The following is a 16,849-nucleotide window of genomic DNA, read 5'->3' on the forward strand; positions in this document are numbered from 1 at the left end:
ATGTCTACAAACCAAAAGAAACCCCCCCAAAGAAAGAGTTTTGTCTTGCTTTTAAATGTACAGTGAGTTCAGGATGACACAGACGAATTAAAGATGGTATATCCAAAAGAAAGACAAACATGGGCAATCGAGTCAAACTGCCTTTTAGTTTCTACCCAGCGAAGCAGACGTGAGCTCCAACCCGACACACGGCCAGCTTTCCTTGAAGGGATTTTTTTTTTTTTTTTTTGTTTTTGCATTTGACAAAGGAGATAAAAGATTTGTGCGACGCCCGACACGGACAGAGCTCGGCCACAAAGATAATCCTAACACACACACACACACACACACACACACACACACACACACACACACACACACACACACACACACACACACACACACACACACACACACACACACACACACACACACACACACACACACACACACACACACACACACACACACACACACACACACACACACACACACACACACACACACACACACACACAGGGTATAAAACAGATGCACGACAGACCTTTAAATATTCTTATATGTATATACATATATCTATATATATATCTCTCTCTAAATATACATGTATAGAGAGAGAGATATAGATAGATATATACACACATAACCGTGCACATAACAACAAACACTCTCCCGCACACACACACAAAGTAAAGTCTGATGACTTCACAGGATCAGAGGCAAAAAAACAAAGCAAGTTGGTCCAGGTACAAAAATAAAACTACTGTAGCCCCCAGAAGGCTGATGGGGGCTAGAAATAAAAAAGGCAGTGGTCCAACAAAACAGTGTTTCTAAAAAAAACAGCGTCGGTCTGAGCGTGTTCAGTTTTGGGTTCTTCAGCTGCACGTCGGTGAAGCTTTTGGGGGTGAGGTGCAGGCGACCCGTGAAGTTAAAACCTATCCGGTAAGCCCGGCTGCTCACTCTGCAGCGAAGGGGAAAGAGAAGACAGCTAGAGAGACTCGTGCTCATGCTTAGATGCTGGGTTTGGGTTATGATCCAGTATTGAATTAGCTTATATAATGTTTTTTAAATCCTTAATCGAACGCATGATAGCGGCGGTTAGCGATGCGCTTTGCTAATACAACACAGAGCAAGGGGGGAGCAAGGGATCCGGTTATCTAAACCTACCCAACCCTGTAGAAACCTAGCCAACATATTGAAGTCAAAGGTTCCTACTTTCTAGGCATTCCAAATGTTTAAAATCCATTTGGAAAGAATTGAATCAGATCTGGGAAAGTTGCACAAACCCGATGAGTAAAATAACTTTAGAAAAAACTAATATATTCATTGGCATAAGATACAGTAAAAGCCGTGCTAGTCCGTAGAGCTGTATAGCTGGGCTTTTGGAAAAAGCATTAAAAAGCTAGGGGAAGGTACAGCGTCGCGGTACAATGCACAACGTACAGCAGGGTGAGGAAAGTCGTTCCGAGTTAAGGTTTGAACCTCAGATTCATCCGAGCTCAGGGAATGCTGCAGCGTCGGATCAGCAAGGGACTACAGCGGAGAGGAGAATTGAATTTGGCCCAGTTAGCTGGGTGCCGAGTGTACATTGACGGCGCAGATTCAGTCCTAAAAACACTGCAATGCGTTTTTACACAGATTGCTAAACATACGCTGCACTTTATTGCTGAGATACAACCTTCTTCCACATTGTTGGGCAATGGGTCTGTTTGAGGAACGTGGGTGGAGGCCCTGTCGAACATCAAGGTGAAAAGTAATGAGGCAGCGCGAGAATGATCGCGAGCGAGAAAGGTGCATGAAAGGTGTCTGCGTTTTATACTGGGTGTGCACGGACCACTGAGCTCTTTATTTCTAGCCCCAAACATGTTTGCACAAAGACAAAAATAAAACGCCAACTCCAGGAGCAGGAACCACATAGTCAGGACACCAAAGTAACTCACATGAACGTGTAGAGCACAGAACAGCTGGAATGGAACTAGGATTACCACACCCGTCTCTGCGTCTCCGTCTATGCCGTTGCTCTGCCTTGAAAGTCTCTGATTAGTGCCGAGTTACGAATATGTTTTCTTCAAGACATGCAGTTTGTGTGAGTTCTGAGACCTCGAGCGAGCACACTAAGGTGCAGTGATCTGTACATTTTGTTCTGGTACTTTTATTTATTTTTTTTGTGCGTGGCTGCTACGTCTTCTTGGTGGTTGCTTTGTCTGGTTGCGCGGAGGCGGACACGGCGTTGGCAGTTGTCGTCTGAGGTTCGGACCTCTTGCGCTGTGGATCGGATGCTGCAGAGGAGCTGGGCTGCGCGCTGAGGGCAGGCTGAGGCTGAGCGGGCCGCTGTGTGGACGCTGCTGTAGCGGCGTTCTCCCTGCATGCAGACCCTGATGTGGGCCTCTCTGGGACGTCCTTGCGGGATGACGGCGGCAGGGCTGAAAAGTCTTTCTGGGTCAAGGGTTTGGTCGACCTCAGTGAAGTGGTTGGTGAGGGTCTTGTTTGGGACTCTAAAAGGTGAAGGGACTGAGGGGCTTGGGGCTGTTTAAAGGGGAATGAGAGGGGGTCAGTTGGTGGGACTGTTGGGGGGCCACCTAGGGATGGTTCCTGGTACTTCTGGCTCTTGTCTGCGGCAGTGCTCAGTTTGACGGGACCCAGAACGCTCTTAGCTCCTGTCGCAAGCTGGGACACAACCTTCTCCACGGCACTCTCAGAAGCCGGAACTGGGGAGCTGGAACTGGAGCTGGATCCAGAAGTGGACGAGGGTGACACACTTAGACTTGCAGCTGCCACAGCACAGAGTCTCCGGTTGTCAGCCTCCTTCTTCTCCTTGGGGATGCCAGGAGAGGAGCAGGAGGCGCGGGGCGTCTCTTGGCTGTCGGGAGTTGGGCAGTCTGGAGCACCGGTGGCAGTTATGGAGTCTGTGCCGTTTACGATGGTTCTGCACTCGGGAGTATTTGTGGTGATCATTGTAGAGGGTACTGTGGTTCTCGGGCTGTCCAGGGTTTGGTCCTCTGATGGTGCAGTCTTCCCCACGAGACTCTTTGAGTCCTGTGGAGGAGTTGGCTTGAGGAAAGTGTCCTTGCTGACTGAGATGAATGCACTGCCTGGGGTGGAGAAGGGAAGGGGGCCCTGCGTAGGTTTTGTGAGCCCTCTCGGTTCTAGAACGTTCCTCTCTTGTTTTGCACCGTCTTCTGTCGACGAAGCAGACCGTGCATCTTTTACTCCCAGAGAGGGGGTGCTCTGATCAGGCTTCGTTTCTGCAAGAGAGGGGAGGGTGTGCGAGGGAGTGGGCCTGCCTAACTGGGTAGGCCCTGTGTGGGTGAAGGTGGCATGAGGGGTGCAGGGGAAGAGGCAGAGGGAGGGTAGGGTGCCCCCGGGGCCCGTTCTCACAGTGGTGGGCCTCAGCAGAGGGGGAGGGGTGAAGGTCGCCCCCCTGCGCCCGTCCTGGCTGTCCTCTGAGCCCTCATCCGTCTCGTCCTCGGATGAATCGACCTCGTGGATGGCGTCTTGCTTCTGGAGCGACTCCCTCCGATCGGCTCTGTCCTGCCGGATGGCGGACAGTTTGTCCTTCAACTTGCTCTTCCCGGGGGCCAGGCCCAGCGAGCCAGACACCGTGCCGAGGGAGCCGTCCCCTTCCTGGCGGCCTAACTTCCTGGATGAGGAAGAGTGTTTCTGCAGGCTGCCCGTCTCCACGCTGCGTCCTGCTGAGGACAGCAGACCCTCGCTGGCTGACTCCTGAAGGTTAGTGGGGAAAAGGACACGTTCAGAATAGCTTGTTTGAAACACTTAAAATGTCAACGTCCAGTTCACGTATTCTTCTCAAAGAAACATGAACTGAAAGAAACTATTCATGCATTCGCAATGTCTCTGCTCACTCAAGAGCTTTAACATCATGTAAAACAGCTGAATATCTTCATTATACCTTTTAAAGACACTAATATGAAATACATTTATTGTCAACTTGCATTTTGCGTAACTCATACCTGAAGGCTCTGTAGGCTCGGTTCTCTCTGCAGAATCTCCTTCTTAAACTCAGAATGAGAGATGTCCAGACTGTGTTTGCGGCTCCCCACAGTCGCTCCCACCGCTGCCACCCCAGAGGGAGACGAAGGGGGGTTGGAGAGCGAGGAGGCCAGCTTCTCAGCGGACTGCACCCTCTTGAGGAGCGGAGACCGTGGCGGCTCTGCACTCTTGGGCCTGGATATCTGCCTCACCAGGGGAGGGGAGGAGTGGAGCTTCACGGGGAACGACTGACCCACCGCACACTGTGCCAGAGCGTGGCTGGGCAGAGGGGAGGGTGAGCGCTGTGGCGAGGAGCTCTGCGGGGTGGGCGAAGGTGTGCGGGCCAGAGGGGAGAGGGGGATGTTGCCGGCGGACTTGCGTCGGGGTGAGCGGTACTGGCGCTGGAGCTTCGGGGCGAGGCCGTGCAGGGAGCTGGGCCTGATGTGGCCGGAGCTCGCCGGGGAGTTTGGGACGCTGGAGCTGGGAGAGCTGCTCTGAGATGAGTTTCCACCAACTGAGAGGAAGAACACCATACAGGAATATATTATTTCATAACCCGTCATGTACATATGTCACTTTCAATCAGTATATCAGTCTTTTAACGAGTGTCATTTATTAATAATATATGAAAGATAATATGCAGCTAGAGCTTAAAACTGGATCGAAAATCTTAACTGCACTCGACAAGTTATGAGTCCCAAAAGGTTTTGCATACATTAAATGTCAGATGGCGTAATAAAATGCAATTTGTTGCTTTGTTTATTCGGTTGTACATCGCTTTAAACGGATTATCTTTGATATTTAAACAGACATATTCACACTGGACACAGGAATCAACAATTTATTTTTAAAAAAACGCAATTAACTGGTTCATCAATGACCAGAACAATAATTAATTGGAACCCTTCTCTTTATCTCAGTACACTAATCCAGACAAAAATAAGACTCAATAAAGCAATAAATACAGAATTTCCTCTTCACTCAAAGTTTAACATATCATCCTGACGACACCCCCGGTGTCCACGGACCACATGTCACCGAGGTATTATTGCAGTACAGGTGAGTGTTTGTCGCTCACCTGAGTGGGCGGAGTCTGGCGTGGACCTGTAGCCCTGCGTCGGGCTCCGTGGTGACAGATTGTGCGTGGGCGAGCCGGGGCCACTCTCCCCAGAGGAGAGAGAGCGGTTCAGAGAGGACAAGCTGCGACTGGTGTGCAGGAGAGACGCCTGCTTGGTGATCTTCCTGAACAGAGACGTCCTCTTCTTACTAAGAGACACAACGCACAACAGCTCACTCGAGGAAGCCCCACATTAAATACAGACATGTTTGATACCACGCAGCTGTGCGTCCCACCTGTCCTGTCCCTCCTTGGTCTTGGTCTTCTTGTTTCGTCTCGCCATCTTGGATTTGTTGGTCGTCTTTCGGGCGGGGCCGACCTTGATGGTTGTGTTCTCAAACGGGGTGGCCGAGATGGAGACTTTGCCACCGCTCTGAGGGAAGACAAGACGGATGTTGATGGACGCGTTTTGTTTCAGTTTCACTTTACTCAACTATTGGTACAAATTGGTATTAAAGCTACTATGAGGAACTTTTATTCTGTGTTGATTTTGGTGGTCCCTGTGGTCAAAATTGGAATTATTTCCGAGCACCAGATTCCCTTTATAAAACCTCTTATTTCATTTGACTGCAGGAGGGTTTGACAGATTGCCCTGCTCAGTCCTGGTTCTCCTGTGCCTCCCTTGCCTCCAGCAATACGGTCTCCAGCAGTGTGGTGACGGCTCCCAGGCCACATGTTTACTCATGTCAGTCACGTAGAGGCTATCGTATTAAATCAAGACTGTTTCATGACCAGTTAAAAGGTCCTTACGGTAGCTTTATTTATTATATATTTTTATGTTTAATGTGTTTAATTGTAATTCATGTAATTTCAGGTAGGAGTAGAAACATTTCACCAATGTAAACAATATTGAAGGATGAATTTACATTAGTTCTTAAAATCAGCATTAGGTAAAAAACATTTTATTTTCAATGTATTTAGTAACAAAATAACAAAAAGACTAAATTTGTGTGTTTGTACCTTCAGTATGAGCTCCACCACCTCTGTGTGAACCAGACCGTGAACCGGCTCTCCGTTGACTTGGGTGATCAAGTCTCCCTCCCTCAGCCCCGCATCGTGAGCCGGACCGCTGTCCTCCACATGCTGAGGGCGAGCAGAGAGAGGTGGTCACATGAGAGAGAGAAGGAAAGGTAGAGAGAGAAAAGAATGAGAGAAACAGGAAGATGGAAAGAATGGAAATGTATTTAAGACCTATGGGCCTGTTCTTCTGGTGTTTACTGCCATCTTCTGTCAACAACAAGAATCCCAACACACTGACTACAGGCATTCTGAATCAAATATACGCTGCATCTGATATCTCAACTCCTCATTTTAATACATTCGGTACATGAAGAACAAAATAAGGTATCTTTCTGTCATCTCTCTACTGTCAGAAACTAATGAAGGCAAAAGAAAGTTGGATTATTGTAGCCAGCATTAGTTATTCTCTGCGGGACTTACCCAGACCATGTGGTGTACAGTGTAGATGTCAGAGTCTCCCATGTACACTCGGATGGCCCTCAGGGTGAAGCCGTACTTCTTGCCCACTCTCTGGATCACGATGGCGGGCTTGACGCTGTTCACTGCTGGGGACAGGTCGCGGCTCGGGGAGGAGTCCCGCGACGACGGATTGGAGGACAGTGAGTGGGGCGACATCGGACTGGCCAATGGAGAGGCTCCGTGGTGGTCTATGAGCGGACAGACAATGGACATATGTGTCAGTGAGGTTTGTGGCTGTATGGAGTCCGTTAAGTACAATCCAGACTTCATTTTTCTTGTCAGGCCAGGATCATACTTAATAAATTATTACCCAAGTATCCTATAATTGTCTCTTGTCAATCTTTTTCCTTTTGATTTTATTCTATTCTTCTATATTTTTTACAATAAATCAACTTTATATTTGAAAGAAAATCACAATCTCACCAACACATCAAAGCCACAATATCTGTGCATTGAACTCAGACCTTTAATCTTGGATAAAGACATTAAATCTTGGCGTTCAGCATCCAGCAGCTGTACCTCCCCCCTCATGCTCCCAGCCTGACACACTGACCTGCAGGGATCATCAGCGACAGCGTGGTGGCAGACGCCGACTTGATGACCTTGTTGAGCGGTCGGGAGCTTGGCGCCGCTGTGTGTTTGTCTGCGTCCCCAGACAGCAGCCGATGGCGAGCCCTGCGAGCCGCCAGGTCGCTGATGGCTCTCGGAGTGGACGGAGAGTCGCTGTCCGCTGCCCCTTTAGCGGCTGCACTGGCACAGCCATTACTGCCGTTACCTCTGTGACCACGTTCACTCACGTCGCCTGAACTACCCGCTGCAGGGTGAGGGGAAGGTGAGAGAGGGAGCTCAGATAGCATGTTCGTCAAATACAATAAAATGGGGCTGAAAGAGTTCAGAGAGTCAATCAGGGTGACTGCAAGTATTACATTTTATAGTACTTCTCAGGACGTATTTATCGACAAATCCTGCAGAAAGTTATCAGATGATTTCTCTCTGAAGTTGAATTGACGAGCAAAGAAGTTTCCCAATTTCACCAGGAACAGAGGTATCAAGGTCAGAATATTCAGGATCAGTGTAAAAGAAATTAATCAGCTAAATAAACTGTAATTCAAATAGAAATGGAAGACAATTTACTTGTGCTGTTCACAGACTTTCATTTTGGTCAACCCGCCTGTTTGTTATCCACTGATTTAAAAGTGAAAACCACATCTGCAGCTTTGTCTTGTGTTGTTGCGTAATCCTTGTGTCTCCGCAGTGTGCGTTTGTACTGACATGTGAGCGTGGCCTTGCTCAGCTGACTGCAGGTGGAGCTTGGTGTGGTGGGAGACTCCTCCAGCTTCAGCTCTCTCTCCACTGGGATCTCTGGGATGGCGAGGGGCAGCTCGTCACACCGCGGGCCCCTCACTGCACTCAGACCCAACAGGCTGGGACTCTTCCGGCTTCCAGCTGCACCTGAGAGACCAACGATACATATCCAGTATTTGTGAAACAGGTCATTCATTATATCCTGTTTGTATTGGTCACCACTTTCAACTAAACAGTACATTTGAGGAGTTTAGGGCACACGGGCCATCACAGTATCCTTCCTGCGTTTTACCTTGACCTCCCTCTTCCTCTGAGGAGATGGCGAAGCGGGGCATCTCAATGATGGCTGAACAGCAGCGTCTCCGGACGGTCAGCGGTGGGCTGGAGTCGCTCTCTGTGTGGGACGACTCCGAGACAGAGAGACGCTTCCGCAGGCTGGGGAGGAAAAGTTGGAGATGAGCTGAGAGGCAGGTACACGTCTAATACACAGCGAGCAGACACAAACCACAGCAGTTATATGACTAACCAGGGGTTAAACTGACTACCGGCATACTTTAAAACATGGAGGAGGATTTTAACACACTTTGTTGCTTTAGCAAGTGTCCAAGGAATAACATCCATAAAGGACTCTGGAAGTGTCTACCTAAAAGAAGCCTTCTTTATAGCCCAGCTTGTTTATTGTAGGACAACAAGTAATATTTGCACACAACTATACTTTTTAAAAAAAAAGAGAAAAAGACACATTTCAGAGAACAGGAGATGCACGTTGCTGTGCGATGCTACACATGGAGTAGAATAACTCACATCTCTGGAGATCCAACCAGCCAAGATCGATCTCTGGACTTGAGTCCGCTCAGGCTGTCGATGCGATCTCCTCCCTCCTCACTGAGGCTGCGTTTGGTGGGAGGAGGTGTCCTCTTCTCCTCGTGCAGAGACAGGCGCTCCATACTGCTGTACACCTGCACACGAGAAGTCGGTGATGTCATTACCGGACATTGTGCCACTCTACGCCTTCACAGCGGCCCACTTTTTGTCAAATTCTCAAAAGGATTATGAACGAATTCTGTATAAGCACCCAATAAAATAGGCAGTGTGTAGACACAATGTGAAGATCCTATTTAATATATCTTTTACTCGAACAGCCATTGGCGTGCATATTGAAAAGATGCCTGATCAGAATGGGCTGAATGTTTGGCCTGTGGTGGTTAAGACCTTCCCACTCAACCATGCTCTTCCTTGGTTCCTCAACAATACAATACAGCCGGGCCAATGACCATTTGACTTTTCTAATAGCTCACATCTCAGGAGAACATTCAGAAGGGCTTGATTTATATTGTTATTGGATCAGTGTTGTCAGTGGAGCAGACTGGATGTATTAATGAGGGTGTACCTTGCTGAAACGAGGCGAGCAAGAGGAGAACTGTCGAATCTCCACATGTTCCTCATCGTTGGTATCATCCTCTTCATCTGAATCTACATGGTGGTACCGGTCGGAACGAGCTGAGAGAGACACACACACACACACACACACACACACACACACACACACACAGAGAGCGATTAGGTTATGTGTGGATGACAGCATGAGTGCATGAGATTTGGACGAAGCCGCCGAGAGACATACTGTCAAAGTAGCTGGTGTCGTCCTCAGACTCCAGCTGGGGGATGAACTCGGCCTTCTGCCTCAGCAGGCTGTTCCAGTCCAGGTCTGTGAAGAACGAGTGATGCTTCACCTCAAAGGCACTTCCTGTGGAGAAGAAGGAGAAGGGTGGAGACAGAGGGGGAGGAGAAGTGAAGGAACAGAGAGGGAGGAAACAGATGAGAATGTACAGCGGCAGCTACAGTATCCGATTTGACCAGCTTTGGACCAAACACCCGGTGGAGTCTGGCTGCACCTTCACTCCGAAACTCTTTTTGTCAAATAACAAAACTAAAACAAACGTCAGATTCAAAAAGCAAACCACAAGACAGCCGAACCCATCCTGCACAAAGAGAAAGACCTTGCAAACTCAAACACACAAGGGCAAGTAAAAGGTGTGGACAAAGAATCTGGTTCCTGGAAAAACTTTTCAATAAGGTTTTTATTACATTCTTAGAAGCCCTTGTGTGTGTGTGTGTGTGTGTGTGTGTGTGTGTGTGTGTTACCTGTGCCCAGTCTCTCCAGAGGATTTTGTCTAAGCAGCTTGGAGATTAGGTCCTGAGCTTCTTGAGGCAGAGCTTCGTCCTCTTCCGGCCAGATGATCTCATCTAGAACAAACACACCAACCCAGTGTCAACATGTGGATCTTTGGTGTCTTTATCAGTGAGACAATAAATAAGAAAATGGTCCAGTGGAACGCTGGATTCTGCTCCTTGTCAGCCCAACTTGAAAGCTGAAAAAATGGTCCCATTTCCAATATATATGAAGTGATTTTGTAATATAGTGTGGCTCCGGGGCCTCTGAGGAGCCAAAGAGAGCCCGACCCAAACCTGGCAGGCATTCTGTTTTCATGCATGAACTGACCAGTCCGAAGTAATTCATGTCAACTGAAGCACATATTTTGTGTTACTGGTGTGCATTTGTAAATAATCACTCCGTTTCACACACGCACAGACAAAAAAAGAACTCCAACTCATGCTCGATGTTGAGTAGACCAAATCTCATTCATAAATAACTGTCTGAACTCGACCCCATCCACACTCTAATTTGTAGTGGGAGTCTACTCAGAACATGTACTCTGCTGTACTACACTTAAACGCACAACAAAGGTTGTGGTTTTGGCCGTCATACTTGGATTGCCTCTTTTACAAGAGGGATCCGGCCAAAATGGCAGCATATGAAAAGGTATCGAAGGGTCACATACTGAAAATACATTACAACATCCTTCCTCATAAAGAAAGGTCTTGATTGTGATGCTTGGATGCCTGATACGAAGGCATCCTCCTGGCCTGACAGGACAAGAAAGAATAAGACAGGAGTAGACAATCAGACTCATCTAGAGGTATTTCCTCCATCACTGGCTCCCAGTAGCTGCTATGTTAATTTCAGAAATCTCACAGGCTTTTTATCTTAATGAACACATCATCCAACCAACTCGTCCTTCGTGTAAATTTATCTTGCTACATTTAGTCTTGGCGGTCCTACGTGATGCACCTTGCTGACTATCATCCTGGAGACGGATAGAAAAATACATTCAAGGCACATGGGGGCCCTCTATTCTTTATCACCACGGCGCATCAATACGGAGAGACGGACTCAGACAGTCATAAAAGAGATATCGGGGGATCAATACAGGTTTATGATCAGTGACTTGCCCTTTCATCAAAGGGAATGCGGGGGAGAAAAAGAAGTGAGAGGAGAAATCTCAATTGATTTCACTCCCTGTATGTCAAGGCTGTACCTCTGTGCTGCGGAGTAACATCTCCATCTGTCCGTTTCTGACAATCTTATCAAGTCAGCCTGGAAGCCCTCAGGCTCCAACATAAAACATTCACACTAAAGCACAGACATACTGTGACAACATCTCCATTGGAGAACAGGAACGACACAACATCAATTATTAAGAGTTTGATCATGTGAGGATGATACAATTGGCTTTGAAGTTTTCTATAAACAGTAATTTAAAGTTCAGAAAACACCATTGATGAGACCATTCATTCTGGTAGAAAAACATCAATATTTAATGGTTTTATGATGGATGAAGTTCTATAATAATTGTTTCCTGTAATCTAGCCCTACTGTGTGCAAATGTATATTCACTTTAAAATACAGTGGCAGTGATTGAAATGTGCAGTTCATTGAATCTTACACTGAAAAGGTTTTGATCAGTGGTTGCCATAAGTTTTGGCTTGTAAGCGCCTCTAGTTGAACGTCTACTTGAGAAATGAAACAAGTGATTTTCCCATTTCTGTCAATTTGATTTTAAAAATAAAAAGCTAAACAAAGATTACAGATAATTATATAAATCTCAATTGGTCAAGTGACGATATGCGTTGTGATTTTTCAGATCCTATTAGTCCGTGACTCGGTTGGATCCCGACCGCCAGTTCAGGAAACACTGGTTTAGATTATTAGCGCTTTTAGATTATTAGCGCTTTTAGATTATTGGCGCTTAACAACGATGAACTATTCTGGCTGGCAGTTAATGTATTTGGATGAATGGAATACATTTGCTTCTTTGGTGCACCAATTTATACCTATATGGATGGTGCCACACAGCTAATCTAACAGCTCCATTTATTTTGAGGTCTCAATTTCTTTCTGTTGTTACAAATTGAGATGTGACTGAATGACCCTGGTGTTCTGTGTGGGGGCTGTAAAGTGGATTTCAAGTGCTCAACAAAGATGCTTTTGCTAGAATGTTATGTAAACGGATTACAAATGATGGCCAAAGCCGCAAACATATGATCTGTATTGCAGAAAAGCAGAATTTGTTGTTAAACTGCAGTGACAGCCTGTCAGAATCGGCGACTCACCGCTGATGACCTGACCAAACAGCTCCTCGGGTGTGTCTCCGAAGAAAGGAGCACAGCCCACCAGGAACTCGTACAGGATGACTCCCATGGCCCACCAGTCCACCGGCTTCCCGTAGCCCTGGCGCAGGATCACCTCTGGGGCGATGTACTCTGGAGTGCCACACACCTGGAGAGGCATCAGCACACAGGAAGTCAGCAAGTGGAACTGGAAGAATGCTTAGCAGTTTTACTAATCAAAAGAATTAACTATGGACATTATATGATTATCTGTAACTTAATCTCCGTAGACATCACATTTATTGCAAAATAACACAACAAAATGTAAAAGCAGTTGCACATTTGAATTATTTTGGGCCACAAATACCACACAAACAATGTTAAGACGTTGGGTAGTACTTGTTTATCGAGGAACTCTCTGGTGTCTTTCTCGATGTGTCCTTCATACATGTTGGTGGTCAAACTCATCAAACCGATCTTTGAGAGACCGAAGTCTGTCAGCTTGATGTGTCCCATGGAGGTGATGAGAAGACTGCAGGAGAGCACATGAAAAGTCAGGTCATGAATATATCTTAGAAGTGCTTCTCTTTCAAATAACAATCCTCTGAAGACCAGCATAGTGCTATACAAGTACAAGTACAAGTCCCATTTACCATTACAATCTGTGCTTATACGCAATCCAACTAGAAAACACATCCTTTAGTTTCATGAATGTGGTGAATATGAAATAAGGGTGGGCTGGGCATTGAAGTGAAAATAAGATGGCGCGTGTGTACTTCACATTTAAATACACTCGTCCCTTTCACATTACACCTGTTTAAAGAACTGTCATCTGTTTGTCTGTGCACTTTATTCTATATTTCTCTATATTCTATTGTAAATGTAATACGTCTCTATTTCTTGCACTGTGTTTATTGTTTAATGTCATTGTCCAACGTTATGCACCAACCGCCATGACAAATTCCTTGTATGTGAAACATACTTGTCAATAAACGGTTCTGATTCTGCTTGCGTCTTACTTGTCAGGTTTGAGGTCTCGGTGTACGATGCCATAATTGTGAAGATACTCCAACGCGAGGACGGTCTCTGCAAAGTACATCCGGGCCATGTCGACCGGCAGAGCTCCGATGTTCTTCAGCAGCGTGGCACAGTCTCCCCCTGCAGAGGACACCCCCCGCGTTAAACACTTCATTATAAGGAATGCTTATAATACACACCGGCTACCAGTGACAGCACACTTATACCTATGGTCACGATTATCTTACCCTCCACGTACTCCATCACCATGCAGAGGTGTCTCCTGGTCTCGAAGGAACAGAACATGGAGACGACGAACGGGTTCTCGGCAAACGTCAGGATGTCCCGTTCCACGAAGGCCTGCTGGATCTGGTTCCTCAGGATCAGGTTCTGCTTGTTGATCTTCTTCATGGCGAAGCGCTGCCGGGTCTCCTTGTGACGCACCAGAAACACGGTGCTGCACACGGGGACAGACGGACGGTCAGAGGTTTCAGTCGCATTATATGTTTCGGTTAACACCTTCATTTTTGCGATGCAGCAATTATGTATAAATATTAGAATATAAATATATATATGTCTAACCCGTAGGCTCCGTTACTGATGAGCTTGATGTTTTCAAAGTCTTCCTCACGAGGTGCTTTGGTTTTAGACTGTGGAGGAGCTGCTGGGACCGGGGTGCCTTGACCCTGAAAGACATGAAACATACCGAGCAACGACATGGCATGTTTATGATTAATAAGGGGATGGAAGGCACAACCTTATTTATTCATGCACGAACACATTTTTCTTGTTTCAACATTTAAAAATAAAATGAAGTGCATGTTAATTAAAGTGAAAGTAAACCTTTTACATCAGTTGATTTTGCAGATGGTGTTTTATTAACTTCATGCTTACAGACATAATATCTATTAAACATGATAATGATAAGATTATGTACTCACGTCCACCGAATCATCAGTCTCCGGAGTTTCTGGGTTCCCACTGTCATAGCTGCTCAGCTGGGCCATTTCTACAGAGAGACATATCAGTTACCAAACTGAGCAGAACAACATATAATAATAACCACAACAACTTATTAATAAGTTCTCACTCGCACAAAAAAACAACAACATTAGCTAAGATGAAATTGAATACCCTCCAGGGGGTCCCGGGTGAGGCCCAGCTGGCTGATGATGTATCGGGGGATGTCGGACTTGATGCCTTGGCCCTCCTTGGCATGGCCCTCTGCTGCTTCCAACAAATGGTAGAACTCCTCGGGATCAAACTCCTGCAGGGGACAAAGACAGGAGGGATCGAGTGAAGGGATTTACGCTTGTAAAGAAGCAACAAAAAAACAACTCGCAAACAGCGATAAATATTTACGAAAATACAACCCTTGTATTAATAGTCATGAATGAAATCCAGCTGGATTCAAGGCTGTTTAGAATATAATTAAGAGTTACTAGTTCAGTCTCCACTTTTTGTTTGGCCCACGTGCAAATTCCTGTGTGCAGATGGAAGGATTTGGGCGTTGTAATACGAGAAGTGTGTTTTGTGTTGAAAGAGGAATAGATTCACATTGGCATGTTAAACATTTATCTCCTGAAGCTCCAGCGTGGATCATTTTGCAAGTCATTGTCTTTTTGTTTTGTAAATTGTGGTAACTTCCAGTCCCTGTTTGATTGCAAGCAGAGCTAAAACATTTTTAAACTAATGGATCGACCCCGTCACTGGAAATGTTCCTTCCTTTTGTTACAATCCAATCCAACTGATTCAAAATGAGGTTTTTGTCAGTCTTGGTTTTGTCTTTATCTAAAGCCCAAAGACAACAACAATAACAACAGCACTGTGGCCTCTACAACAACAGAGTGACTGGATCGACAACGATATGAGCGCTGGACGGAGATTTGTGTCCTCTGACAAAGACGTATAGACCAGTGCAGTTCCCCCCTCTTACACACACACACACACACACAGCAAATACAGTATACATGTGTACACACACACACACACACACACACACACACACACACACACACACACACACACACACACACACACACACACACACACACACACACACACACACACACACACACACACACACACACACACACACACACACACACACACACACACACACACACACACACACACACACTGCCCTCTCCTCTATCCGTGTGCTTCCATTTGTAAAAAGCCATCCTGAACGCTGTCATGGCTTTATTACAACGCAATTAGTCAAAACCACCAATGTGCGCACCGGGGAAGCCTCCACCTCCCCCCTCTGCTCCTCACCCTCTCCTCACCCTCCGCTGCCCCCTCCAATTATCCCTCCGTCTTCTCCGCTTGTTTTTTGTCTCTCCACTCAGTCTTTATCTATTCTGTCCTCTTCCCCGTCTCCCTCCTTGCCTCATATCTGGGTTCAGACGGGGTTGGATTCCCCCGTTTGACCTCATCTCAACCCAAGCGGATGGAGCTCTGTGCGGAGGAAGAACGTGCTTCTGCAGTTCATATATAAAGACCTGCCATACCAGCTGAGAGGTGCTAATGTGCGTGTACATTAGGCTGATTTAAAATGCTCAGAGGAAGTCCATCAATGAATTGCTGTGGTTGAATCATTGCACAACAGGGAGCAGGAAGCTCTAAATTGAGCGTGCAGTCGAGCTGCACAATAAGAAAAAGCTATTCCAATTAATATCGGTGATATCTTTCATGCCGCTATTTCAAACAGACTCTAATTTACACCACAGGGCCGTAGCGTGATTAAAATGCAAAAATTACTCGTTGAAGATAACCAACCGGGACGAGGCTGATTAAAACATTGAAGAAAAGTTAACTACGCTACATCCATACGACACGCGGTTCTCACAAAAGGCTTATTTGCATGCTTCCTGTGTGTGTTATGAACACAAGAGTCCTGCTCTCTGGTTTTCTGCTGCTTTAAAGTGACAATTTACGTCCCTGTGTTATGTTCCGTGTTATTTTATTCATAGTTTGTCGGCCTTATCTCTTATAGCATATCATAATGATATCAGTGGTGGAAGTTGTACTTCAGTAACAGTAGCACTACCACAACGTTTCAAAAAAATATTACACTGAAAAATGTCTCTCTTATGGTCTATAATAATGAATCATGTCACTGCATTATTATTGTTGGATTATTGCTGCTGATTCATGAATATGTAAGCAGCAGCTGGCCGAGATGGAACTCATTTTAAATACTTTATACTAAAAATGCATACAATTTAAAAAGCTGATTAAAATATTTGAGTGTTATTGGCTCCAGCTGCCAGATAAATGTAGTGAAGTAAAAGTACAAGTACAACATTTGTATTACTTATTACGTGGCAGAACATGTCTTAAAAGTATTAAAATCGCAGAACAAGTGATATTGACTGTTGTTTAAACCCAGCATCTACATTGACCACAATGCAACGCGATTCGGGTGTGTTATGCCAGTGAGGAGCGGGCTGCAGAGATCACTCCTTTCTAACGCCACGCCTCCAGGTACCGCGGGTCAGTCCGTCA

The 16,849-nt window shown here is 46.1% G+C and overlaps 1 protein-coding gene across 7 annotated transcripts in view; it reads right to left on the reverse strand.

Moving 5' to 3' along the window:
• Nucleotides 1-451: 451 nt before the first annotated feature.
• mast2 (microtubule associated serine/threonine kinase 2) overlaps nucleotides 452-16,849 on the reverse strand; it is a 127,890-nt gene continuing 111,492 nt past the window's right edge. For all 7 annotated transcript variants that reach the window (XM_034531412.1, XM_034531413.1, XM_034531411.1 and 4 more), the window contains 20 exons: nucleotides 14,474-14,606; nucleotides 14,281-14,348; nucleotides 13,922-14,025; nucleotides 13,588-13,796; nucleotides 13,342-13,480; nucleotides 12,722-12,854; nucleotides 12,326-12,491; nucleotides 10,016-10,117; nucleotides 9,495-9,617; nucleotides 9,261-9,370; nucleotides 8,675-8,829; nucleotides 8,163-8,305; nucleotides 7,838-8,017; nucleotides 7,119-7,379; nucleotides 6,527-6,753; nucleotides 6,047-6,169; nucleotides 5,323-5,459; nucleotides 5,048-5,235; nucleotides 3,951-4,483; nucleotides 452-3,702 (listed from right to left, as the gene is read on the reverse strand). In XM_034531412.1, the coding sequence (XP_034387303.1) occupies nucleotides 2,158-3,702; nucleotides 3,951-4,483; nucleotides 5,048-5,235; nucleotides 5,323-5,459; nucleotides 6,047-6,169; nucleotides 6,527-6,753; nucleotides 7,119-7,379; nucleotides 7,838-8,017; nucleotides 8,163-8,305; nucleotides 8,675-8,829; nucleotides 9,261-9,370; nucleotides 9,495-9,617; nucleotides 10,016-10,117; nucleotides 12,326-12,491; nucleotides 12,722-12,854; nucleotides 13,342-13,480; nucleotides 13,588-13,796; nucleotides 13,922-14,025; nucleotides 14,281-14,348; nucleotides 14,474-14,606 (4,779 nt within the window). In that variant the 3' untranslated portion in view covers nucleotides 452-2,157. The remainder of the gene's footprint in view (nucleotides 3,703-3,950; nucleotides 4,484-5,047; nucleotides 5,236-5,322; nucleotides 5,460-6,046; nucleotides 6,170-6,526; nucleotides 6,754-7,118; nucleotides 7,380-7,837; nucleotides 8,018-8,162; nucleotides 8,306-8,674; nucleotides 8,830-9,260; nucleotides 9,371-9,494; nucleotides 9,618-10,015; nucleotides 10,118-12,325; nucleotides 12,492-12,721; nucleotides 12,855-13,341; nucleotides 13,481-13,587; nucleotides 13,797-13,921; nucleotides 14,026-14,280; nucleotides 14,349-14,473; nucleotides 14,607-16,849) is intronic.

This window comes from Cyclopterus lumpus, chromosome 4 (assembly GCF_009769545.1).
Source record: "Cyclopterus lumpus isolate fCycLum1 chromosome 4, fCycLum1.pri, whole genome shotgun sequence".
Classification (NCBI taxonomy): Eukaryota; Metazoa; Chordata; class Actinopteri; order Perciformes; family Cyclopteridae; genus Cyclopterus; species Cyclopterus lumpus.